This window comes from Neomonachus schauinslandi, chromosome 7, assembly GCF_002201575.2.
Source record: "Neomonachus schauinslandi chromosome 7, ASM220157v2, whole genome shotgun sequence".
Taxonomy (NCBI): domain Eukaryota; kingdom Metazoa; phylum Chordata; class Mammalia; order Carnivora; family Phocidae; genus Neomonachus; species Neomonachus schauinslandi.
Window position 1 is genome coordinate 86,061,010 of NC_058409.1, and position 21,638 is coordinate 86,082,647.

Here is a 21,638-nt window from a genome sequence, read left to right on the forward strand (position 1 = left end):
ATTCCTTGGTTTCGTTTGGGGCGGGCTCCCCCCCCCCCCCCCCCCCCCCCCCCCCCCCCCCCGCCGCCTTGGACTCGGGTCCCCCTCCCCCGGCCCCACCCAGGGTTCTTCACCAGCCTCCCTTCCACTTCCTGCTTCTGGAATTCATGAGAGGTTGGGAAGGGGACTCTTCCTACCACCCCCAACCCCGTGTGGCTTGAGCCTGGCTGTCCTCAGATATGCCAGATCAACCTGGAAGGAAAGACTTTCTACTCCAAAAAGGACAAGCCCCTCTGCAAGAGCCACGCCTTCTCCCACGTGTGAGCGCCTCCCACCCACGGCCACCTCATCCAGCCCAGCCCGAGGGAGCTCCAGTTCCAGGCCATCGCCCCAGATTTCTGGATAGGGCTGGCGGAGGTCACCCCAACCCCAGCTCCTGGCCTGAGCCTGGGGTTCCCTGGGCCCTGCCCCCTCCCCTTCATTTCCCCGCACTCCCTCCACCTCCATCACACACTGGTGCTGGCCACACCCGCCCCTATTCACATCCAGTGCCACAATAAACCCGTATCCAGCCGTGTCCTGCATGTGTTTCTGCCTGTGCATTAGGGAGGCTGGGATTTGAGGCCCATGACAGGGTGGAGATTAAGATGGTTTTCCCAGGGCTGGCTGTCCTGGTCATCCTTGCGATGGGGACTTAGACAGCTCATGGTCAGCAGGAGAAGGTCAAGGGGGATCCCATGTGCTAGGCCCCAGCACCCACGGGAGGGCTGCCTGATCGGGACTGGCTTGGGGGTCAGAGAAGAGGAGTTGGAGGTACATCTGCAGAGATGGGAGGTGGAAAACAGCGACAGCCAGAGTGAAGGCCCAGGGGTGCCAGCCGAGTGCCACAGCAGAGGGTGGGGCTGGAGAGTACAGCCCCCAGGGCCTGGGAGGCCAGGCCAAGGAGCTGGGAGTGTGTCGTGAGGGCAAGGTGGGGGTGTCAGGGCACAGAAGAGCATGAAATAGTGAAGCAACTCGTTCAGATTTGTATTGTAAAAGAGCTCTGAGAGCTGTGAGCAAGGTGGACGGAAGGAGGGGGACTAGGAGGAGGGGCAGGGGCCACGGAAAGGGAGGAGCAGAAAGTGACTTGGCAGAGATGGAACCCAGGGAGCCTAGAGTGGGGGCCTGAGGGATGAGGGGTGAGGAGAGGCAGGAAGGCAACTCTGCTACGCATCTGGAATATACCAGTCATTGCTCACACCATCTCATGCCATCCTCACAGCCATCCTGGGAGGTGTCTACCTCCACTGTGGGAATGAAAGGTTAGGAGACCTGACCGAGGTTTGATAGCTCCTGAGCCATGAGCCAGACTGGATGCCAGACCTGAGTCTGGGCATCCTTCATCAGTGAGTGTGCCTTGGAGGCTCCCTTCTGCCTGCTGTCTTGAAACTTGGAGGCTCTGGTAGTGGCCCCATCTTTCTCTGGGGCTTCTTGCTTCCCATCGATACCATCCACCACCCTAGGAGAACTGTCATCTCTCCCTCCCATCTCAAGCCTGGACTGGAGAGAAGACTGAGGAGAAGCCAGACTAGGGCCAGGACAACCTGGCATGGGGACCTTTAGCATGTCTGAAGTTGCTGGCATTCTCAGCAGGTCCTTGGGCCCATCCTTTTCAAGAGAAGAGATGGCCTCTCTGTTGTGTTCTCTTGAAGACCCCTGGAGCATGAGGGCAGGGCTTCCTGTGTCATTTTCATCATGCCTTGCCAGAGCCTGGAACAGTGCCTGGCACACAGTGGATGCCCAGTGAATGTTTGTTGAATGACTGGATGGGGTGCCTGTGGGACATTTATGTGACAAATTCAGGGAGTAGATGAAGATTCAAGTCCATATTCACCTCAGATTCAATTCAGGAATGAGTTTGGGACAGGGCCGGGGAGGTCACAGATGCATGTAATTGATGCCCAGAGAGCGAGAGGAGCAGGGGCCCAGGCAGGTCACAGCAGGAGTAAAGCAGGTAAGATGCGGTGTCCTTTCAAATGAGACATCCCTAGCATATTAAACACAGTATCTTTCGCTTCCACAAAGAAATGTACTCTCTCCCACTTCTCTTGAACCGTGAAGCCCTCTCAGTCCATCCTTGGTTTCCATGGATACAGGTGAGCAAGAGCACAGGGGAAGATGGTGAGAGCTGCTGGGAGCAGTCTGGGGGGAGTCTTCTGGGGGCAGCCACTCTCGGCCCCAAGCAAGGGCCACCATGTAGGAATGCCCAGCTGTGCCAGATCTGACAGTTTACCAACAGAATCCAGAGATTCAGACTTTTATGTGAAATCTGGCTTTTGGATGTTGGCAATTAAGTTCAATTCCTTTTTAATCTGTTACAAAAATAATAAACATGGAACAAATCCAGCATAAGGACAGCAGGGGAAGAAATGAGAGGCCAGGAAGCAGCAACATCCCAGAGGAAGCAGACAGATGACAGCCTCTGGAGAGCTCAGGGCAGGGAGGCAGGGGCAGGGCAGGAGTGTTTCCAGAAGTTGCCAACAGTGTGTCATCCAGGCAGATAAGGCCAAAGAGTCCCCACTGCATTTCTCAACAAAGCGACCATGTTTGCCAGATCAGTTTAGCAGAGAGCTGGGGCAGCAGGGTGAGAGGAACAAGGGGGAGGGCTTGCGAGATGTGGAATGAGAGGAGGTGAGAGAGTGTAGACAGCTCTTCAGAGGCTTGGCTGTGGTGGGCCAGGAGGAAGCCAGACCACTAGCAGCCAGGGGCAGCTGGACAGCCCCGATGGGTGGAGGGAGGAAGCTGGGAGGCTTCTGTCCAGGGAAGGTGGTTGAAGAAAGGGAAGTTGGGGGAGGGGGTGGACAGGGAGGGGAGGGTGAGGAGCAGAAAACTGGGAGCCCGAATCTCAGGAAAGAGGAGCTAGCCTAGATGGAAGTAAACACAAGCATGGGGTACCGCTTTGAATGCTCCCTCCCTCTGCCAGGAACCACAGAGCAATAGCTTATATATAATTTAATCATAGAAAATCACTTAAGAGGGATGCAATTAAAGGCATGTTTCAGATGAGGGAACTGAAGCTCGGAGAGTGAAAGTGACCTGTCCAGAGCCCCCCAGCCAGAATGGCCTGGGTCTGCTGCTCCAAGGATCAAAGGCTGAAGTGCTCCCCACTGCACCTCCCCAAAGAGCTGCAGGGATCACGGTGTTCCAAAGCTGAGGTGTGAGGCTGTGCGGGTGGAGGCTATGGGGACTGGGAAATGTCCTTGTGCCAGGCAGGGGAGGCCATTAGCGCCCTTGGAGAGTACAGTCTCCAACCAAGGGGGCAGAGCCCCACGGCGGGGGCATGAGTGGGCAACTGGAGAGGCAGCAGGCAGGGGAGGGGCTTTTGCCAGCTCTGAGCGGTTTGAGCTCATTTGAAGTCAGCGGGGGAGAGAGGCAGTGCAGGGCGAGGGACTGTTCCACCAGAGGACAGAGTACAGAGAACTGATGATTCTGGGGCTGCCTCCTCAGTGCCAGGTCCCACGTGGCCTTGGAACATTCACAGTCCTGTGGGCCCTTCCAAGCAGCCTGGCTAGGGAAGGGGAGCTGAGGCCGTGGGCTGAAGGGCCGGGTCTCCCACAACACGCAGGGACCAGCCGCCAGGCTGGGATTCCAACAACCCTGTGAGTGGAGGAAGGGCCCCTCCCTAGCAGGGCCTAGAGGAGGTGGGGACCAGGGCTCCAGGGGCCACAGTGGAGCAAGAAGCTTGCTGGGAGTCTGGGAAGAACTCCGAGGGGGGTGGGGGGGCGGGGCCCAGCCCAGGGAGATTGTGCGGTGAGGTCACCACAGAGTGGCCAGGGAGGGTCCTCCCTCTCAGGGCTGGGGCAGGGCGGGGCACCATAAGGCCAGCTCAGCTTTCACCCACGTCCTTGCCGCAGACAAAAATGACTACTACTTGGGGATTAGGTAGATTAGGAAGGACTCTTTCAGCTGCCATTCAAACTAGTTTTAGCAAAAACAGGGAGAATTTGTCTCATTTAACTGGAAAGGTCAATGACAGTGGGAGTCTCTCTGAGCTTGCTTTCTCCCTCACTCTCCATCTCTCAGCTCTGATTTCTTCATGCTGGCTGTATTCTCAGGTGGGTCTCCCCATTATTGGCAAAGATGCCCCTCAACGAGCCCCAGGCCCACATCTTGCCAGCTCAGTAGCCCCAGTGGAGCCTTTCTTAATGGTTCCAGCAATAGTCTTAGAGCTGACACCCATTGGACTGACTTGGGAAGACTTGTCCCTCCCTGAAGCAGTCTCTGCATCTGCCCACCGGCCTGGACTACATGCTCCCATCTGGAGCCTGCAGTGGAAAAGCAGCCAGAAGACAGCGACAGGGACACTTAACCATGGACATCCACAGCACTGGGCACACTTCCTCCCCTCCGAGTCCTGGACCACCACCACCACCCCCCAGCCCTGTGAGTCCCACCCTTGTCTCTACAGCTGTAGCCTCAAGAACTACTTCTGACCAAACTCTAGGCTAGGCCACACCCCCTGGAAATGAGGGTGCTAGGAGGGGAAGCAGGGAGAGCCTGTGGTGTGAAGTGACATGGGACAGACCTGGGTTCCCATCCAGACTTTGTCACTCACCAGCTGCACGCCTCAGGGCAAGTCACTGCTCCTCTCTGAGCCTCAGTTTTCCTATCTGTAAAACAGGAATAGCAGCCAACACATCAATAGCATCTACTATGTGCAGTTGCCATTTTAAGCATTTTTTAAATCCTCAGACACTATGAGGTAGGCACCATCATGATCATCCCCATTTTATAGTTGAAGATGAGTGAGACGAGAAAGGTCCAGCAATGAGTCTAAGGTTATACGGTTGGCAAAGTCTGTGCCGTGACAGCAATGGACTTAGCAGGAGCAGAGCTAGTGTGGTCAAGTGGCTGGCCCCACGCCAGGGGCCGATGCCTGGGAAATGCGGGGAGCACTGGAGTGATGATGGGTACTCTTGAAGGGGTGCTTGGTTGGAACTTGGCAGAGGCAGGGTGAGGGCAGAGAGGCTCTACCAGCTGGTGCTGACCGCGTGCTGAGGCCAACATGTCAGCCTTGAAACCTTCCCTGAGAGTTGTGGGGAAGCACAGAACGGGAAGATGGGAAGATGGGAAGATGGGTGTGGAAGGTGGGAAAGCCAGGCTTCGAGGAGGAGGGGAGGGGTTTCTCGCCTTTTAAGCCTCCATCCAGTCACATTTTATCCTTATAAGTCATCAAAGAGGAAACTCAGAGACAGGAAGCCTTTTAGCCAAGGTCACACAGCCAGTGACCAGCTTCTGGATCTGAATCCTCCCTCTTTCTTGTCTTTTCTACTCCAGGAGCCACAGGACCAGCCTCCCAGTGTGGAGGGGAACTTGCACTCTAGGGATGGGAGACACCCAATATGTTAGTGACGTGAAGGGTGATCAGTGCTGGGAGTGGGAGACGTGAAAGCCGGGGGGGGGGGGGGGGGGCGGGGACCTCCAAGGAGGCACTGAGACCCACCCATCAAGGCTGGGCACATGGGTTTGTTTTGGGGGTAGCAGGTGGCTGAAGAAAGGCAGATTCACAGAGGAGAGGGAGATCAGTGGTCACCTTCCTCCCACTGGTAAAGGAAACTGAAGACTATGATGGGGCCACTAAATTTGGCAACTTAAGGGTCCTTAGTGCCCCTGGCTGGAGCAGTGCCAGGAACAACAGGAGCAGGAGGGACAGATTGCAGATCTACAAATTATAGGATGCAGGTGATATGGAGGGGTGAAAGGTAAGAAGACCAGAAGGAGTAGGCTCCAGGGCATGTAAGCAGGGAACCCTCTTTTCTCTCCCTGAAAATAAAGAAAACGGGGCATGGGACATATGAGGACTCTGTACTATCTTTGTAATTTCTCTGTAAATTTAAAACTGTTCTAAAATTAAAAGTTTATTTAAAATTATAGATGGCAAAGAGGTGAGAGTGGGGTGGCTGGAGAGAGTTTGTAGGTGGCTGAGGGGAAGCAGAAATTTGAGGAAGGGAGAGTATGCTTATTGGACTTTTGTTTTTTGGATGTGAAATTGAGTGAGCAGGAGGCTGGGGAGGAGGAGGTGGTGGGGAGTTCTGAGCTGGGATACATCAAGGGGAGCAGGAGGGGAATGAGGCCTGAGATCCCTCTACCTACCCCTCCCAGGCACCCCTCCAGCCCTAATCCCACTGATTCTGCCTGGGCCTTGCTCCAAGTGGGGGCTGTGGAGAAACTGCTAGGGCCAGGGATCCATGGGCATGGTAGGTGCAGAGTTCCCCAGGCAGGTGTCTGTGAAATTCAGGGGGTTTGAAGAGGTTATTCCTACTCTAAAGCACTGGGACTCACTGCTGATCAATGCACACTGATCTCCTTCTCCTCTTGGTGTAATTGATTACCCAACTCAGAACTCAGAGGCCCAGCTGGGGATCACCTCCTCCTCCATCTCCCAGACTGGACCAAGTAAAGCTTGCTTGGTTCTGTCACCTCCCCCCAAAAGTTGGGGGTGGGAGGCTTTGTAGGAGGTGAAAAAGGCTTCTTAGAGCTGGGGAGGGTTTCAGGGTCCCACCTCAGCAAGGTGGAGATGTTCCAGGAGGCCCTGGCAGTGGTGCTCACTCCCTTGTAGGGGACTTCTGTGCCCAGAGCTTTTGGGAAATAAAGGTGCAGAAGGCTGGCCCAGTAGTGTCCTTGGAGGAACCCTGCCCTGGGAGTCTGGGGTTAGATGCTGCTTCTGGAACTGTACTGGGGATTCCTGCGAGAGGCCTGAGCCTTGGGAGAGAAGGCAAAAGAATTCCTAGGCTGGCCCCATCTGAGACAGCCCTGGGGGCAGCTAGTAAGGGAGGGGGTGCCCAGAAGCAGGGTGGGGCAGGGACAGAGAAGTTGGGAATGCTGGGGTACTGAACTGGATTGGGGCTGGGCATGGTCAAGGAGGCAGGGATGGAGGGGTGTGATTGGGAACTGGGAACCCCACGGGAATAGGGTAGGCTGGACTGAGGAGGGTGCTGCTAGCGAAGGCGGATTGTGAATGTGTGGAGGTGCGCACTGATCATGGGGTTGGGAGTAGGCTGGGAAAGAAATGGGTTGGATGTGGGGTGGAGACACAGATGGCAATAGATAGTGATGGGGATGGACTAGGAGTGGAACTTTCAGAGGTGGATATGGGCTGCGGATGGGCCAGGGTGGCTGGTCCAGTTGGGTTGGGGTTGGGGGTTGGGACGGAAATGGACCAGGGATGGGGGCTGAGGCTGGGGCGGGGAGAAATTAAGCACGGAGTGGGGCTGGGCCCGGTTGGAATGAAGTGGATTTGGGACCGGAACCAGGAGCTGGAAAGGACAGGGGTGAAGCCGGGCCTGGGTAGTGGCTGCAGACAGGGATCGCGGTGAGGTGGGGTCGCCGCGGGGTATGGGGCTGGGGAAGAGGGTAAGCGCCTACACTGGGAACACGGTAGGCGAGGGTTTGGGACGTGGGTGAGCCGCGCCTGGGGAGCGGAAGGGCAGATCCGCGCCGGGGCGCGGCGCGCAGGGGCTGTGGGTGAGGGGCGTGGGGGCGCCCCGGGGCAGGCCGGGAAGGGGGGGCGGCCCTCCCCCCTGGGCCGGGCCGGGGCGGCGCTAGGACCGAGCGCGCGGAGGGAGCGAGCCGGGCGGAGCCTGCGCCCCCCGCCCCCCGCCGGCCGGCTCCCCTCCCCCGGCCGCTGGCTCGCTCCGCTCGCAACGCTGCAGAGGCTTCGAGGCGGCGGCGGCGGCGACTCCTTCTTTCCTTCCCTCTTCCTCTGGACGTCCGTCCGTCTGTGCGTCTGTCCGTTCGGCCTCGGTCCCGCCAGCAGCATGGCCGGCGTCAGCTTCAGCGGCCACCGCCTGGAGCTGCTGGCGGCGTACGAGGAGGTGATTCGGGAGGAGAGCGCGGCCGACTGGTGAGCCCCCCGCCCCCCGGCCCCTTTGTCCCCGCGCCGCCGCCGCCGCCGCGCCTTTGTTTCCCCCCGGCTCCGCCGCCCTGCAGCCGGGAAGGGAGGGGGAGATCCCGAAATGGTGCAGCGGCCCGGGAGGGCCAGGGAGGGGCTGCCTTTGTGCGCGCCGGGGGAGGGGCCGGGCCGGGCCAGGCGGGGCACTGCCGGGCCCCGAGCGCCCACAGGCGGTCCAAGTCGCGCGGTGGGAGCGGTGGCCGGACGCCGGCCGGGGAGACGCAGGGTCCAGATGTGTGGCCCGGAGCCGCATGGCCCTGCGGGAGCCCATCCCCCGCCCTCTGCCCTCCCACCCTGGGCCCGGGGGACAGGTGTGCACGGGGCGGCCAAGGGCACCTTCGCCCCCTTCGAGCGGGCGAGGACCGGGCGGGGACGAGGCGGGGACCGAGCCAGCGGAGCCAGCGCAGCCTGCCTGGCCCAGCCCGGCCCGGCCACAGCACAAAGGAAAGCTAGGGCGGGGGAGGAGCGGAGCGGGCTGGGGGCCGGGGCGCCCCGCCCACCGGGGGCCTCTCGGAGTTGGAGTGTGATGGAAAGACGTTCACTGCCACATAGCAACCACCAAGCGACTCCTCTTCCCCTCAGGGGTCGCGGAGGAGGCAGAGATGAGTCCTCCTCTCCCCGACCCCGAAGGGGGTTGCGGGGACTAGACCGCAGGGCTGGGAGATGCCATGGGGACTGAACCGCCTGGCGAGGTGACCAGCTGGGGTCCCTGAGGGGAAGCTCTCAGGCGCACAAGTGTGGAGGGAGCCCCGAAAGAGGAATGAGAGAGTGAGTAGATCCAATGAGCCCCTAAGCTTCATGGCCCTGTGGCCAGAGGCTCTCAGCTCCTTGGTGGGGAAAAAGCTGAACTACCGTCTCCCCCTTCCCCTGCTGTTGTCTTCCCCTGAGCTGTGGGGGGGAATGGACCACCTGCTCTCGGGCTGGAGTCCGCTGGGGGGCAGGAAAGCAAAGGGGTCCCCCACTACCCCATTCAGGAATCCTCCTCCTCCAAAATACTCTCTCCCGGGACAGGTGCCCTTTCTGTTCTCTAGGCCTGATCTTCTCTTGGAAGGCAGGAAACTGAGGCACAGAGAGAGGATAGGTCTGAGGGACCTCACTTGGGCTGGCTTCCCCCTCATCCTAGGAGGGCAGTGGGGTAGGGACACTGCCCTGGGGGCTGGAGGCCGGGCGAGATGGCCAGGCGTCCATGCCATGGTACTGCAGCACTGGCGGGCAGCCAGGCCTGGAGGGATGGACGCGGGAGACGAGCTCTCGAGTCCTCCGGGTCAGCCACAGGAGAGGCCAGCACAGGCTAAGCCAGCAGGCGGCCCACCCTTTGTCCCAGCCCTGCCCCAAGGGGGCTGAGATCATGGGAGGAGTTCAGGACAGGGGGCTGGCTTGGCCCAGTGGAGGAGCTAGGCTTGGGATAGGGGGCCTTGCCTGCAGAGAGGCACAGCCCACCTTAAAACCCCCCTCTCACCCTCTGGTCTGGTGTTTCTTGTCTACCATCACCCCATTTCCCTCTAACCTCCTAACAGCAGGGCTCTGGCAGCCCAGTTCAGGGCCACACAACCACGGCTGGGCCACATTCTGCTTAGCAGAGGCCTGGGCTCCCACCTCCCAGCAGCATCCATGTGGCCAAAGCAAGTTATTCATCATTGGCATGCGTCACCCCCCATCTGGGTTGTGTGTGGGGGATACACACATACGTACACACGGACCCTCACACACACACACATTTGCTCAATCCCGAGGGCCTAGATAGCATGTTGTGAAAAGGGTATGAGGGTCACATTCTGCAGAGTGGGGCATGAGTGCCCCCAGCGCCCAGTACAGAGCCAGGGGTACAGTGGAGTCTCCAGACTCAGGGCCAGACTCTGCACTCAGAGGCCAGAGGAGGGCATCTTGGGTATAGTTGCTGTCTTGGTCAAGGGGCTTGGCACTGCCCTCCCTTACCTTGCCTCCTAGGGGGAGCTCACTCCTAAGTGGCGGAGCCTCTGAAATGGACCACTGCCCCGGCTGTGTGCTCACTGTGTGGACCACACACAGTGTCTGCTCCTCTCTGGTCCTCTTGAAAAGAGAAAGGGGATGGGACTCCGCCATATCTGGGACCCCCAAGGCCCTTCCAGCCCCGACATCCTGAGAGTGGGATTGTCCTGAGGGGTCCACGTGCCTTTGGTCCCGCACCTCAGCTGAATGCAGGATCTCCCTGGACTGGCTGCATTCCAGCCCCACCTCACCCGAGTCCAGTGTCTCTGGCCTGGGTGGCTTCTCAGAGTCCGTGTCAGCCCCTACCGGGGCTGCCCTGTGCTGGCCCCGGGACCCAGGGAGTGAGAGGTGTTGGTTTGACTGAATCCGATGTCTCCGCCTCACACAGCTTGCCGTGAGAGGCATTGTCTGTCTGCAGGGGTTGAAGCTGGAGAGACATGTAGATTCCTGGGCCCCCCATCCTGACACCTTGTGGCTTCACCAGCTCCCACCCATTCAGGCCTGGGCTGCCTCTGATGTGTTTGAGAAGCCTAGTCGAATGAGATATGGGGTGGGCTCGGAGGCTTCTTGCCATCCCTGCTGGGGTATGGTAAGTGCTCTGGGGAGGTGCGGCTTAGGGCAGGGCTTCCTCGGGAGCTGGCTTTGGGTCCCTGAGGGATTTCAGCCAGGGGTGGGCCAGGAGGTAGAGAAGTAGGACTGGCCCTCCCGTGGAGGGAACCACATATGCAGAGGCCCCCCGGGTGGGAAACATCTAGAATTGTGTTTGGGATCAGGGAGCCATCCAGCATCCCAGGTGTTTGGTACGGATCTGGAGGTCTAGTTGGAAAGGCAGGCGGGGGCAGAGCTCAGGGTTTGAAGGCCCGCTGAAGGCTTTGAACTTAGGCCTGGTTTCTGCCAGGGCTGTGGCTGTTAGCAGGAAAGGTGGCCAGAGGCGAGTAGGTAAGGGTTGAGGATGGAAGGGGTCCTTGGCAGGGCCGGTGTCCCTGGGCCCTCAGAGAGGCTGACAAGGTGTCCCACGGAGGGCTGCTAGCTAGAGCAGTGTCTGGCACCCAGGGTCTTTGAGTTCTGCCTCTGTTTCTGGTCTGTGGAGTGGAGAGGGGCAGACCCCTGCTTCTCTGAGGGCCCTTTGTTCCCAGTGGTGGGTTAGGGTAGCCAGACAGGTGGTGGGACAGCTGTGTTGAGAAGCAGCTGCCAGGGTTGGGGCCCAGGCAACAGTTGGACCGGGAGCTTCCCAGCCCCACAGCCCACCTGTGTCCCTTTCCGGAGGGAGGGCTCCTGGAGAAGGGGGGGTGGGGGCTAGGGGGCCATTTGGCCCTGGCAGGGACTTGTGCTGACCTCATGAGACTGGGCCAGGCCTTCCTTTTCCTTTCCTCCTCCCTCTCTCCTCCCTCCTCCTCCCTTCCTCCCTCCTTCCCTCCTCCTCCTCCACCCCCCTCCTTCCTCTTCCCGCTCTCCCTTCCTCCCCCTTCCCTCCCTCTCCCCCCCTTTTTCATTTTTCTCTTCATCCCTTCACTTCCTTCCTTTCTTTTCTCTTTCTTCCTCCTCTCTCCCTGTTTCTCCCTCCCTTTCTTTTCTCCATCACCCTGCCTCCCCTTCTTCTAGCCCCCACCCTCCTCCACCTCCCCTGCAAGTAGGGAAAGGAAAGCATGGAGAAGGGGCTTGAGACCTCCTGAGCCTCCGGGACAAGGCCCTTCTCCCTTGCGCCACTGGGTTCTCAGGAGGAGACGTCTCTGCCTTCCCTTCCGTGACATGGATGCCGTGCCGGTGCGGCTAGGGAGAAAACGCCAGGGCAGAAAAAGCCAGGGAGGAGGGGGAAGGAGGATGGCTGCTAGGGTAAGCTTTCTGGTGAAGCTAAGGCAGAAGGAAAGGCCAGCATTCCCAGGAGGCCAGGGCCTTCTCAGCTCTGGCAGAGGCCTAGGAGCCGGAAGCCCAGGAGAACATGCCCACCAGGGGTCCGAGTCTGGGCAAGAGTGACCTGGGCGACCTCATCCCCATTTCTGAGAGGTGGAGATTGAGGCCAAGGGCATGTCCCCAGGGTCCTTTGTGTTCAGGAGAATGTGGCTGGGGTGGGCCCCAGCATGTGCCAGTTGCCGGGTTGCCATGGTTACCGAGGGATGCCCAGCAAAGAGAGCACCAGGTTCTCCTCCCCCTCCCTTGCAATGAAGGGGAGGGGCGGTGGATACTTGAAGAACACGCCAGGTAGGTTCCCAGCACCGGCCAATGGGGGCTGAGGATCGTGGTAGCCAGGGAACGGTAACCAAGGAACCGTCGCCTTGGAGTCTCCATCTCACACCCGCTCACTGGGTTGTAGGCTGCCAGGGCCTGAGCTCTGAGAACGGGACACATGGGCTCCCTCAAAGCCAGCGACCAGGCAGCAATTTTTGCCCCCTTGCCTACTCCCCACCTGACTCGAGCCTCCCTCTACCAAGTCCCAGGCTGCCCCCACTGGGCTCCAGCCAGAATTGGTGCCTAGCCCTGCTGTCATGATGACATGGCAGTGCTGGACCAGAACCCCTACTCCTGTCCTGCCTGCTCTGGGTCCCTCCTCCTCCCCAGGGCCATCCCCACCCAGAATTGGCGACCTGGGCCCTGTCAGTACTCTGAGCCACCCCTCCCTCTCCCCAGGGCTCTGTACACATATGAGGATGGCTCAGATGACCTCAAGCTTGCAGCATCAGGAGGTAAGAATTCCAGCCATTCCTTTGCCTTTCTCTCCGCCCCCTCCTCCGGTTGTTTTCTTCCCCACCCTCCTGGCTCTGGGCCATCTCCCTGCCTGCAGCCAGCCAACCCACACTTGTCTGCCTGTGTCCTTCCTCCAGCCATCCCGAAGATCCCCAGGGTGGGGAGGGAGGGAGCCTTGCTTGTTCTTTGATTATGGGAAGACTGAGCTTCAGAGACGGAGAGTGACTTGCCCAAAGTCACACAGCTAGGGAGAAAGGGGCCTGGCAGGGATGGCCCAGATCACATCCACTTTCTCCGGAGCCCAGGGGTTTTATTTTACCTCACTGGGCATAGCACTGTGTGAGAGGTGATGATGTGCGAAGAGTGAGACATGGAACGTGTGAAGAACAAACACTTCCGCAGTCCTAAATCGGGCCCTGGGGAATTCAGAGACAAAGCTTGCCCCTGCCTGTTGTCCCTATTCACACCAGCACAGAGCTGTGGGACCTCCAGATCTCTGGGTGTGCCTGGCAGAGCCCATGAGAGGAGTCTTTCCTTCGGGTTCCGGGCCCTTTGCAGGGTAAGGGCTCAGGAGATGGGGAGTCTTGCTTGATACCCTCCTGATTCCCCCAGATGGGGGTTTGCAGGAGCTCTCCGGCCACTTTGAGAACCAGAAGGTGATGTACGGCTTCTGCAGCGTCAAGGACTCCCAGGCTGCTCTGCCAAAATACGTGCTCATCAACTGGGTATGCAGCTGTGGGCTGGGGAAGGGGGGAAGGGCCCAGAACAGGCCCCCTGCTCCCCGCTTCTCCTGCTAACACCACCAGAGAGAGCCCCACTAGCCCTTTGGGAAGAGAGCCCGGGGCCTCAGGCTGCTCCCCCCCTTGTCCTTTCCCGACCCCCTCTTTGCTGGGTGCTTTGCAGGTTGGTGAAGATGTGCCTGATGCCCGAAAATGCGCTTGTGCCAGCCACGTGGCTAAGGTGGCTGAGTTCTTCCAGGTGCGAGTGGGGCCAGGGCTCGTGGGGGCGGGGCCGGACTCCCAGGGGCCGGGTCTGCAGGCTGGTGGTGGTCATGGGATGGAGCCGCGCCGCCTGAACACGCCTTCTTGCTGCAGGGTGTTGATGTGATCGTGAATGCCAGCAGTGTGGAAGACATCGATGCGGGTGCCATCGGACAGCGGCTCTCCAACGGGCTGGCGCGGCTCTCCAGCCCCGTGCTGCACCGACTGCGGCTGCGGGAGGATGAGAGCGCCGAGCCGGTGGTCAGTGTGTGCCCGGGGCGGGCTGGCCTGCCAGGGCTTCGTCCGCCCCTTTCCTGCCAGTCAGTCCTCACCGTCTGTGAACGGGAGCTCCCAGAGCACTGGGCCTGCTCCTCGCGCCCGCTCATGCCAAGCTGTTTGACTCTGCAGGGCACCACCTATCAGAAAACGGATGCAGCTGTGGAAATGAAGCGGCTTAACCGCGAGCAGTTCTGGGAGCAGGCCAAGGTGTGGACCCCGCCCCAGCGTTCAGGCTGAGCTGCCCCTCCCTGACCCCGCCCCAAGGCATAGCTCTGGGCTCTGTCCCCAAGTCCGTCCCTTAAACAGTGAGTCCTGTCTTGTGTGCTACCCCGGCTGAAAGAGGGAGCCCTTTTGGCCTTAAGCCCATAAGGCATAATTCCCAGAACCAGAACCTCCCCGGTCCTGGTTTGGGGATGGGCTGGAGGGGCAGGGGCAGGGGCGGGCCCCAAGCTCAGGGCCTGCACTGCCTTGGTGTGGGGGGTTGCAGAAGGAGGAAGAGCTGAGGAAGGAGGAGGAGCGGAAGAAGGCCCTGGATGAGAGACTGAGGTTTGAGCAAGAGCGGATGGAGCAGGAGCGCCAGGAGCAGGAGGAGCGGGAACGGCGCTACCGAGAGCGGGAACAGCAGATCGAGGAGCACAGGTTGGCCCTGCCCCGCCCTAGGCCACCTGCTCCGGCCTCGTGCGGACCCACCCTAAGGTGTGCATGCCACCTTCTCGTTCCAGGAGGAAACAGCAGACTTTAGAAGCCGAGGAGGCCAAGCGGCGGTTGAAGGAGCAGTCTGTCTTTGTGAGTTTTTAGCCAGGGCCCCCGGTCTCCTGGTGAGGGGATGTGAGAATGGTCCCTGTGTTCCTGAGCCTTGGGAGGGGGGTCTGGAGGGGGGAGATGGTTATCAGTGGCTTGGGGACAGTTCTGGGTGTTCGGAGTACCTCTGCATGGGCACGGAGTGTCATAGAGTGTCAGGCCTGTCACCCAACCACGTGGGTCTCTGTTCCCTGGCTGGGGAAAAAGACCTCTTTGAAGAAGCTTATTCTGTAGACTGAAAGAGAAAATCTACCTTGACCCAGACCCTCACTGACCAGGCGCCCCCCCCCCCCCCCCCACCCAGTGGAGCCTGAGAGGCTGGGGTGGATTAGACAGGCTTCCTGCGCTTTGGGGGCTGGGGGCCTGGCCCCCAGCACAGTTGTGCCGCAGAACCACATGAATGAGTTTGGGCCGGCGTTCGGAGCACCTGTGCGCATGTGTGTGTCGTCCCAAGGGTGCTGACCTCCAAACCTTGGGGTGGCCCACAAAATCGTATTGGAGTTGAGTCTCCATGCTTTGAATGGAATTTTGTATTTCTGAAATAGCGAAGGTCATTCAGGCTGGAGTGTGGTATAGTTCTGGATGGGAGGTGGGCAGTTCTCTGGACGGGACTGTGCTGACCAGTTGTGCCATGAGGACCCAGACAGGAGGGTGGGAGGGCGAAGACCAGACAGCCCTGCAGCCCCTGGCATGAAGTCACGCCAGCCCTGGGGGTCAGACGCCATGCGGGTAGTGAGCTCCAGCTGCAGCCATTCATTCGGCGCACCTTTGCCGCGGGTTAGAAACAGTGGCGGACAAGGTGGGCAAGACTTTTCACAAAAGTAATTGATGAAGCAAGTTTATTTTGAATTGTGCCAAAATGTCCGTAGAATGGGCTGTCTTCACCGTTTTTAAGATTACATTTTAGTGGCATTAAGATTCCCAACAAATTCACATCGTACAGCTGTTACCACTGTTTACCTCCAGAATTTTTTTTTCATCTTCCCATACTGAAACTCTGTCTGCATTAAACACTCACTCCCCATTCTCTCCTCCCCCAGACCCCTGGCAGTTGCCTTTCTGCTGTCTGTGAATTTGACTACTCTTAAGTACCTCATTTGAATGGAATCGTAATTTGTTTTCTTTTTGTGACTAGGTTATTTCACTTAGCACAGTGTCTTCAAGGTTCATCCACGTGTCAGAATGTCTTCCTTTTTAAGGCTAATAATATTCCATTGTATGAATACGCCACATGTTGTTTATCCATTCAGAGCAAGGTCACTCTGAAAAAGCGTATTTTGACAGAAAATTTCACACACAGGCACCCCAAAGTTGAAAGAATAGTATGGTGAGTCCCCTGAAGTGATCACTCATCTTCAGCAGTTGTCAGCGCCTCAGGCAAAGTCTTAAGGTCTCACACCATTTTATTATAGTCTCATCCGGCCCTTCAGGTGTGGCTCGTGTGACAGTGACAGTGGATGATGTTCTAGCAGGTCAGTGTGATGACCCTACAACTTCAGGCCCTCTGAAGAAGGTCCCATGTGAGAACTTTGGAATTTAGAACCATAAAATGCTTTCCCGTTGCTTAAGCTGTCGTTCTGCTTTCTCTTTGTGAAGAATTGCATTCCTTGTCTGAGTTCCCTTTTTGCGTGGGCTGCCAGGGAGCTCCCATGTATCTGAAAATGGTCAGACCCAGCGGTGTCTTTGACCCTGTGATTAGCGTATTGATCTCACTTTCCTACCCATAGCCCAGTTTGTTTCAATGTTTTGTACTTTGTTGGTAGTTCAGGCTTTTGTGGTGAGATTGCCTCTAGTCCTTTCATTTGAATGAGGCAGAGGAATCTTGTGAGGTCAGCAGCCTAGGCAGTGCAGGAATACCAGCAAAGGCTGGTGGGATATAATTTATGGGAAGGCGAGCCTGACTAGAGCCCAGTGGGCTGAGGAGCAAGGCAAATTTGATTGGAAAGAGAGCTCGGTCAGAGGAGGACTTGAGATTTCATTCTGGAAGACGCAGAGCTGTGGTTGGAGTGACAACCGTCTCGAGGGGGGTACTTGGAAGGGCCATTCTCTTAATTGTATCCTGAGGGAGAAGTTGAAGTCTTAGGTTATGTGTGCAAAACAAAGAAGCCCTGTAACTTCCCCGCAGTACCCTCAGCACAGCCCCTCCCGCCCCATCTGCCGCACTAGCAGCAGGTGCAGCATGGTTCAGAAGCCATGCTGTAGTGAGTGCAGGTGAGCAAACGTGCACCAGCTGACCCTTGTGCTGGCCGCTCATACGCAGATCCGAGGCAAGGATCCCGGAAAAAGGCAGTTAGGATACAGTGTAACCTGGGGTGTGTGCCTGGACCGCCTCGTGGAGACCCAGAAATGACCTGAATGGGCGAGGGAGCTCTTCCCCAGGAGGCAGTGCCCAAGCTGAGGCTGGAAGTGGGAAGAGTTGGACCTGGGGTGGGAGTTGGGCATTTGGGGCAGGAGAGATTGAGCTCCTGTGCGAAGGCGTGGAGGGGGGAGATGGTGTGCCTGTTCCAGGAACTGTGACCACATCGGGCTGAGTGAGACTTTGTGGCTACATCTTACAGGGTGTGTGGGTGAGTCAGGGCAGGAGGCGGGTGTTAGAGCGGTGACAGGCCAGATCAGACAAGAGGAAAGGGAACGTGGGACAAACAAGGGGCCCCATCTACCTTTATTCCTGGGGTTGCAGCCTCAAAACTGCAGTGCAGTTAGCTGGTGCAGTGCAATAGGGAATGGTGGGGACTGCAGCGAGCAGGTCATTTCCGGGGTCCAGAGAGAGAGCTTGGTCAGAGGAGGACTTGCACTTTCATTCTGGAAGACGCAGAGCTGTGGAATGACAGTGCAGGTGGAGAGGGAGCTATGTGACTGGGTGGTGAAGGGAGCAGAGGTGCCACCTCTAAGCCCCTTCCTGCCAGGTTGTGGAGAAAACATGGGGCCTGTTAGAAGGCCAAGAGCTCAGGGGGAGTGGGGTGCCCAGGACACTGTCCCTTGGGTTTCCAGGGTGACCAACGGGACGAGGAGGAAGAGACCCAGATGAAGAAGTCCGAATCGGAGGTAGAGGTGAGAGCTGGGAAGAGGGCACATGAGGTGGGCAGGGCTCGCCTCCGCTGGGCCCGCCCTGACCCCTTCTCTGTGCCCCTAGGAGGCAGCGGCCATTATTGCCCAGCGGCCTGACAACCCGCGGGAATTCTTCAAGCAGCAGGAACGAGTTGCATCGGCCTCTGCGGGCAGCTGCGATGCACCCTCGCCCTTCAACCACCGGCCAGGTAGTCCAGGTCCCACCCCCACCTGACCCCCACTCCTCAGGTTTGGGGCCTGAGCCTCCCTGCGGCTCTTTCTTGGAAGGGAAGCCTTGCCCAAGGACCCCTTGGAGAAGGCAAGGCCACTCATCGAGTCTGCTTTCACCCCCTGGCTCCGAGGTGGCAGGACTGAGAGGGGCTCAAGCCGGGGTCGGTGTTGGCCTTGGCTGAGCAGCGGGTAGTGCCAGAGGTCATCCGGGCAGCTCTGGCATGGGCTGAGGCACCCCCCTGGCTGCAGGGAGCAGCCCCGCCGGGGTTGAACTAGGTCTTGCTTGTAGGGCTGCGGGTGCATGTGGGGTGGGCTTTGACCTTGGACCTGAGTTTGAGCAGCCTGGGACCCTGCACCCAGTGCTCGCTGCTGGGGTTCTCGCGGTGCGGCTCCCACCTCCCTCCACAAAGCACCCTTCCGCTCTGTCCGCTGCTCTGCGTGTTTGCCCCTGCTGTGTGCTTGGCCGTGTGCTGGGGTTCCAGGGCTGGGGCCCGCTGTCCCGTGATGCTTAGGGGCCGGCTTGGTGTGGCAGGCTCATCGCTGTGCGTGCCTGGTGCTGGTGGGAGTCTTCTGATGGCTTGAGGCTGTGGCCTAGCGTGGCTGATTGTGCGCCCTAGCTGAAAGCAGTTTGGACGGCTAGGGCCGGCCCTGGGGGCGGGTGAGGCCTCGGGCAGGGGTGGGGGAGACTGACCCTCTCTTGTCCTCTGTCTCTCTCTGTCTGTCTCTCTCGGCAGGTCGTCCGTACTGCCCTTTCATAAAGGCATCGGACAGTGGGCCTTCCTCCTCCTCCTCTTCCTCCTCCTCCCCTCCACGGACTCCCTTTCCCTATATCACCTGTCACCGCACCCCAAACCTCTCTTCCTCCCTCCCATGTAGGTAGCAGCCCCAGGCTTCAGTGGGAGGGGTAAGGAGGGCCCCGCTTCCCAGCAGTGCCCCCACCCTCACTCCCCCAGCCTCACCGCTGATCTCTGGTGTTTGTCCCCAGAGCAGGTACTACCTGCCTCTTTCCCCTGGCCCCGAAGGGGCTCTGACCCCAAGGGGCCTGGCTTATAGGATCTGGAGCTGTGGTCTGGCCCCTGAGGGGCCTGGGGGGGCTCCCAGCCTCCACCCAGACTCCACACAGGAGGTGCTGGCCAGACCCCAAGGTGGACAGTCCTGGCCCCACCTGGCTCCCGGGCCCTCCCTGACCAGCCTGGGGGTTTGTTCCACAGGCAGCCACCTGGACAGCCACCGGAGGATGGCACCTACCCCCATCCCCACCCGGAGCCCATCTGACTCCAGCACGGCTTCTACCCCTGTCACCGAACAGATTGAGCGGGCTCTGGATGAGGTCATGTCCTCACAGCCTCCACCACTGCCCCCGCCACCCCCGCAAGGTGAGTGAGGGGCTACACCCTAGCTGCCCCAGGGCTCCCACCAGTCCTTGGGCTGGGACCCCCACGTGGCCATGGTAGCACCTCCTCGGGGATCTGAGTCAGCCATCACCCACGTTGTACTGCGCTGGGGGTGCCTATGGCTGGGGGGAGCCCTGGTGTTGCGGTCAGACCTGCCGTCTCTCAGCCTCGGCGTGTCTCCCTGGCACGGGGATCCGGCCTTCTCCCGGGGCTGCCGAGCAGCTGAAAGAGCCTAGGAGATAGAGGGGCAGCAGGGCCCAGGGGGTGTGCTGGAAGGTGCTCCATATGGAGCCCTTCATGGAAGCCTCCTCCCCGGGAAGCCGCTGACTCCCCAGCGGGTGGGCAGAGCAGAGTAGGGTGGCTGTCCCCAGGCCTGCGTCCTTTCCTGGGGGAGCTGACCACCTGTCTGTCCTCCATGTGTGCTATGACAGAGACCCAGGAGCCCGGGCCCGGCCTGGATAGCGAAGAGACCAGCAAAGAGGCCAGAGCCGCAGCCCCTGAGGCCTGGGCCGGCCCCGGGGAGGAGCCCCCACAGGCCCCGGAGCCTCCCCGGGGGCAAGGCAGCCCCACGGAGGACTTGATGTTCACGGCAGCTCCAGAGCAGGCCGTCCTGGCTGCCCCGCTGGAGCCTGCCGCGGCCAGTGCGACCGCAGCTGACACCCCGGCCGCGGAGGCCGTAGAGACCGACACTGCCACTGCTCACACCGCTGTTGCCACCCCCGTAACCCCCGCCGCTGCCAGCCTCATTGACCTATGGCCTGGCAACGGGGAAGAGGCCTCCACAGCCCAGGCTGAGCCTCGGGTCCCCACACCTCCCTCGGGTGCCGAGGTCACTCTGGCAGAGGTACCCCTGCTAGACGAGGTGGCTGAGGAGCCACTGCCACTGGCAGGCAAAGGCTGTGCCAACCTTCTCAATTTTGATGAGCTGCCTGAGCCGCCAGCTACCTTCTGTGACCCAGAGGAGGAACTAGAAGGGGAGCCCCTAGCTGCCCCCCAGGTCCCAACTCTGCCCTCGGCTCTAGAGGAGCTGGATCAGGAGCCAGAGCCAGAGCCCCACCTGCTGACCAATGGCGAGACCACCCAGAAGGAGGGGACCCAGGTGGGGCAGGGACAGCCTGGTGGGAGGGGTGGTGGTCAGGGTTCTAGCAGGAGGGTACCCCCTTTCTCTGTGACCCACGTTATTGGAGGGTCATTCCGTTCTTCCTCCTTGGGCCAGCTCTGCTTTTTTTGCCCAAGGCAGGTATATGTTTCCCTGGAAACCACTGATGGAATCACTGGTTGCTGGGGAAACGAGCTCAGGCCTGGTAGGTCCGCTCTAGTCATCCTGGGTGGGGCCCAGTGACCTGGAGCTTTCCTCCTGCAGGCCAGTGAGGGCTACTTCAGCCAATCACAGGAGGAGGAGTTCGCCCAATCGGAAGAGCCGTGCGCAAAGGCCCCGCCTCCTGTGTTCTACAACAAACCTCCAGGTAGTACTGGGATGGGCGATGGGGGGATTCAGGTAGGGGTGCTGGGTTCAAGTGTGAACATGCGCGTGCGCGCACGCACACAATCAGTTGGCGGTGCTGGGTTCAAGTGTGTTTGCATACGCACACAGCCACAGCTCCCAGGGGTTGGGGGACAGCCGTGGATCTGCTGGGCAATCTCCTTAACTCCACTCCCTTCCCAACGTCACAGAAATCGACATCACCTGCTGGGATGCAGACCCAGTACCAGAAGAGGAGGAGGGCTTCGAGGGCGGTGATTAGCGGTGGCGCCCGCCCTCAGGCTGCCCTTGCCAAGGCCGCCCACCTGTGCCGGCCTCTGGCCAGACGGCCCGCCGCGCCTGCACTCGCAGCAGCTCCGCCTGGCACCCACTCCGGATTCCGGCCCTGGCCCAGGACTTGGCCGCTTCCCTACCCACAGGGCCCGACTTTTACAGCTTTTCTTTTTTTTAAAGTTGATAGGAGACTTGTACAGTTGACTGGTTTTCCTCCCGTTGGTAGTTGAGACGCTGTTGCAAATTCTACCCCGTCCCCGCCCGGTCCAGATTGTAGCTCTTAGTCCTCCCTGCTCATTCAAGCTGGCCGGGGTGGAGGCCTCACCCTACTTGGGGCCTGGCGTCGGGGGAGCTCTGGTGGGAAAATGCCCCACCTCTTTTCCTAGTTTTATGTTTCTTGGAAAAATATCACTTTGTATTCTCTGTCCAGGGCTTCAGATATTTTGCACGAATTTTAAAACATGGCAATAAATGGCTCGTGGGCTCTGGCTCCCTGGGACCCCCTCCCCGCCCTTCTCTTGACCCCTCCCCGCCTGGCCCAAAGGAAGTAGGCCCAACTGGGGCCCCTCAGCTTCCAGGCCCTTTCCTGC

The 21,638-nt window shown here is 59.5% G+C and overlaps 2 protein-coding genes across 7 annotated transcripts in view; both read left to right on the top strand.

The window, feature by feature from the left end:
• PDLIM7 (PDZ and LIM domain 7) overlaps window positions 1-550 on the top strand; it is a 16,156-nt gene extending 15,606 nt beyond the window's left edge. The window contains exon 13 of the mRNA XM_044917092.1: window positions 212-550. Coding sequence (XP_044773027.1) covers window positions 212-303 — 92 coding nt within the window. The 3' untranslated portion in view covers window positions 304-550. The remainder of the gene's footprint in view (window positions 1-211) is intronic.
• Window positions 551-7,382: 6,832 nt separating this feature from the next.
• Window positions 7,383-21,525, top strand: DBN1 (drebrin 1). 6 transcript variants are annotated; one of them, XM_044916809.1, is made up of 15 exons: window positions 7,383-7,861; window positions 12,503-12,558; window positions 13,172-13,284; window positions 13,463-13,537; window positions 13,654-13,800; window positions 13,948-14,025; window positions 14,306-14,457; window positions 14,541-14,604; window positions 17,611-17,670; window positions 17,753-17,876; window positions 18,633-18,770; window positions 19,110-19,274; window positions 19,724-20,391; window positions 20,656-20,758; window positions 20,967-21,525. In XM_044916809.1, exons 1-15 carry the CDS (start codon window positions 7,776-7,778, stop codon window positions 21,035-21,037), a joined length of 2,100 nt encoding a protein of 699 aa, XP_044772744.1. In that variant the 5' UTR covers window positions 7,383-7,775; the 3' UTR covers window positions 21,038-21,525. The 6 variants fall into 6 exon arrangements, with proteins under 6 accessions (XP_044772744.1, XP_021554526.1, XP_021554550.1 ...); XM_044916808.1 differs by lacking the exon at window positions 7,383-7,861 and adding an exon at window positions 9,041-9,173; XM_021698851.2 differs by lacking the exon at window positions 18,633-18,770 and having other exon boundaries at window positions 7,508-7,861.
• The last annotated feature ends 113 nt before the right edge of the window (window positions 21,526-21,638 follow it).

What these genes read in the sequence shown, in the direction of transcription:
- DBN1 (XM_044916808.1), top strand. Translation starts at nt 9,082, where the DNA reads ATGGCCAGGCGTCCATGCCATGGTACTGCAGCACTGGCGGGCAGCCAG. An exon ending in AGGTGGCTGAGTTCTTCCAG is followed by an intron (nt 13,538 to 13,653) that starts GTGCGAGTGGGG and finishes TTCTTGCTGCAG; the next exon opens with GGTGTTGATGTGATCGTGAA. An exon ending in GCCCCCGCCACCCCCGCAAG is followed by an intron (nt 19,275 to 19,723) that starts GTGAGTGAGGGG and finishes GTGCTATGACAG; the next exon opens with AGACCCAGGAGCCCGGGCCC.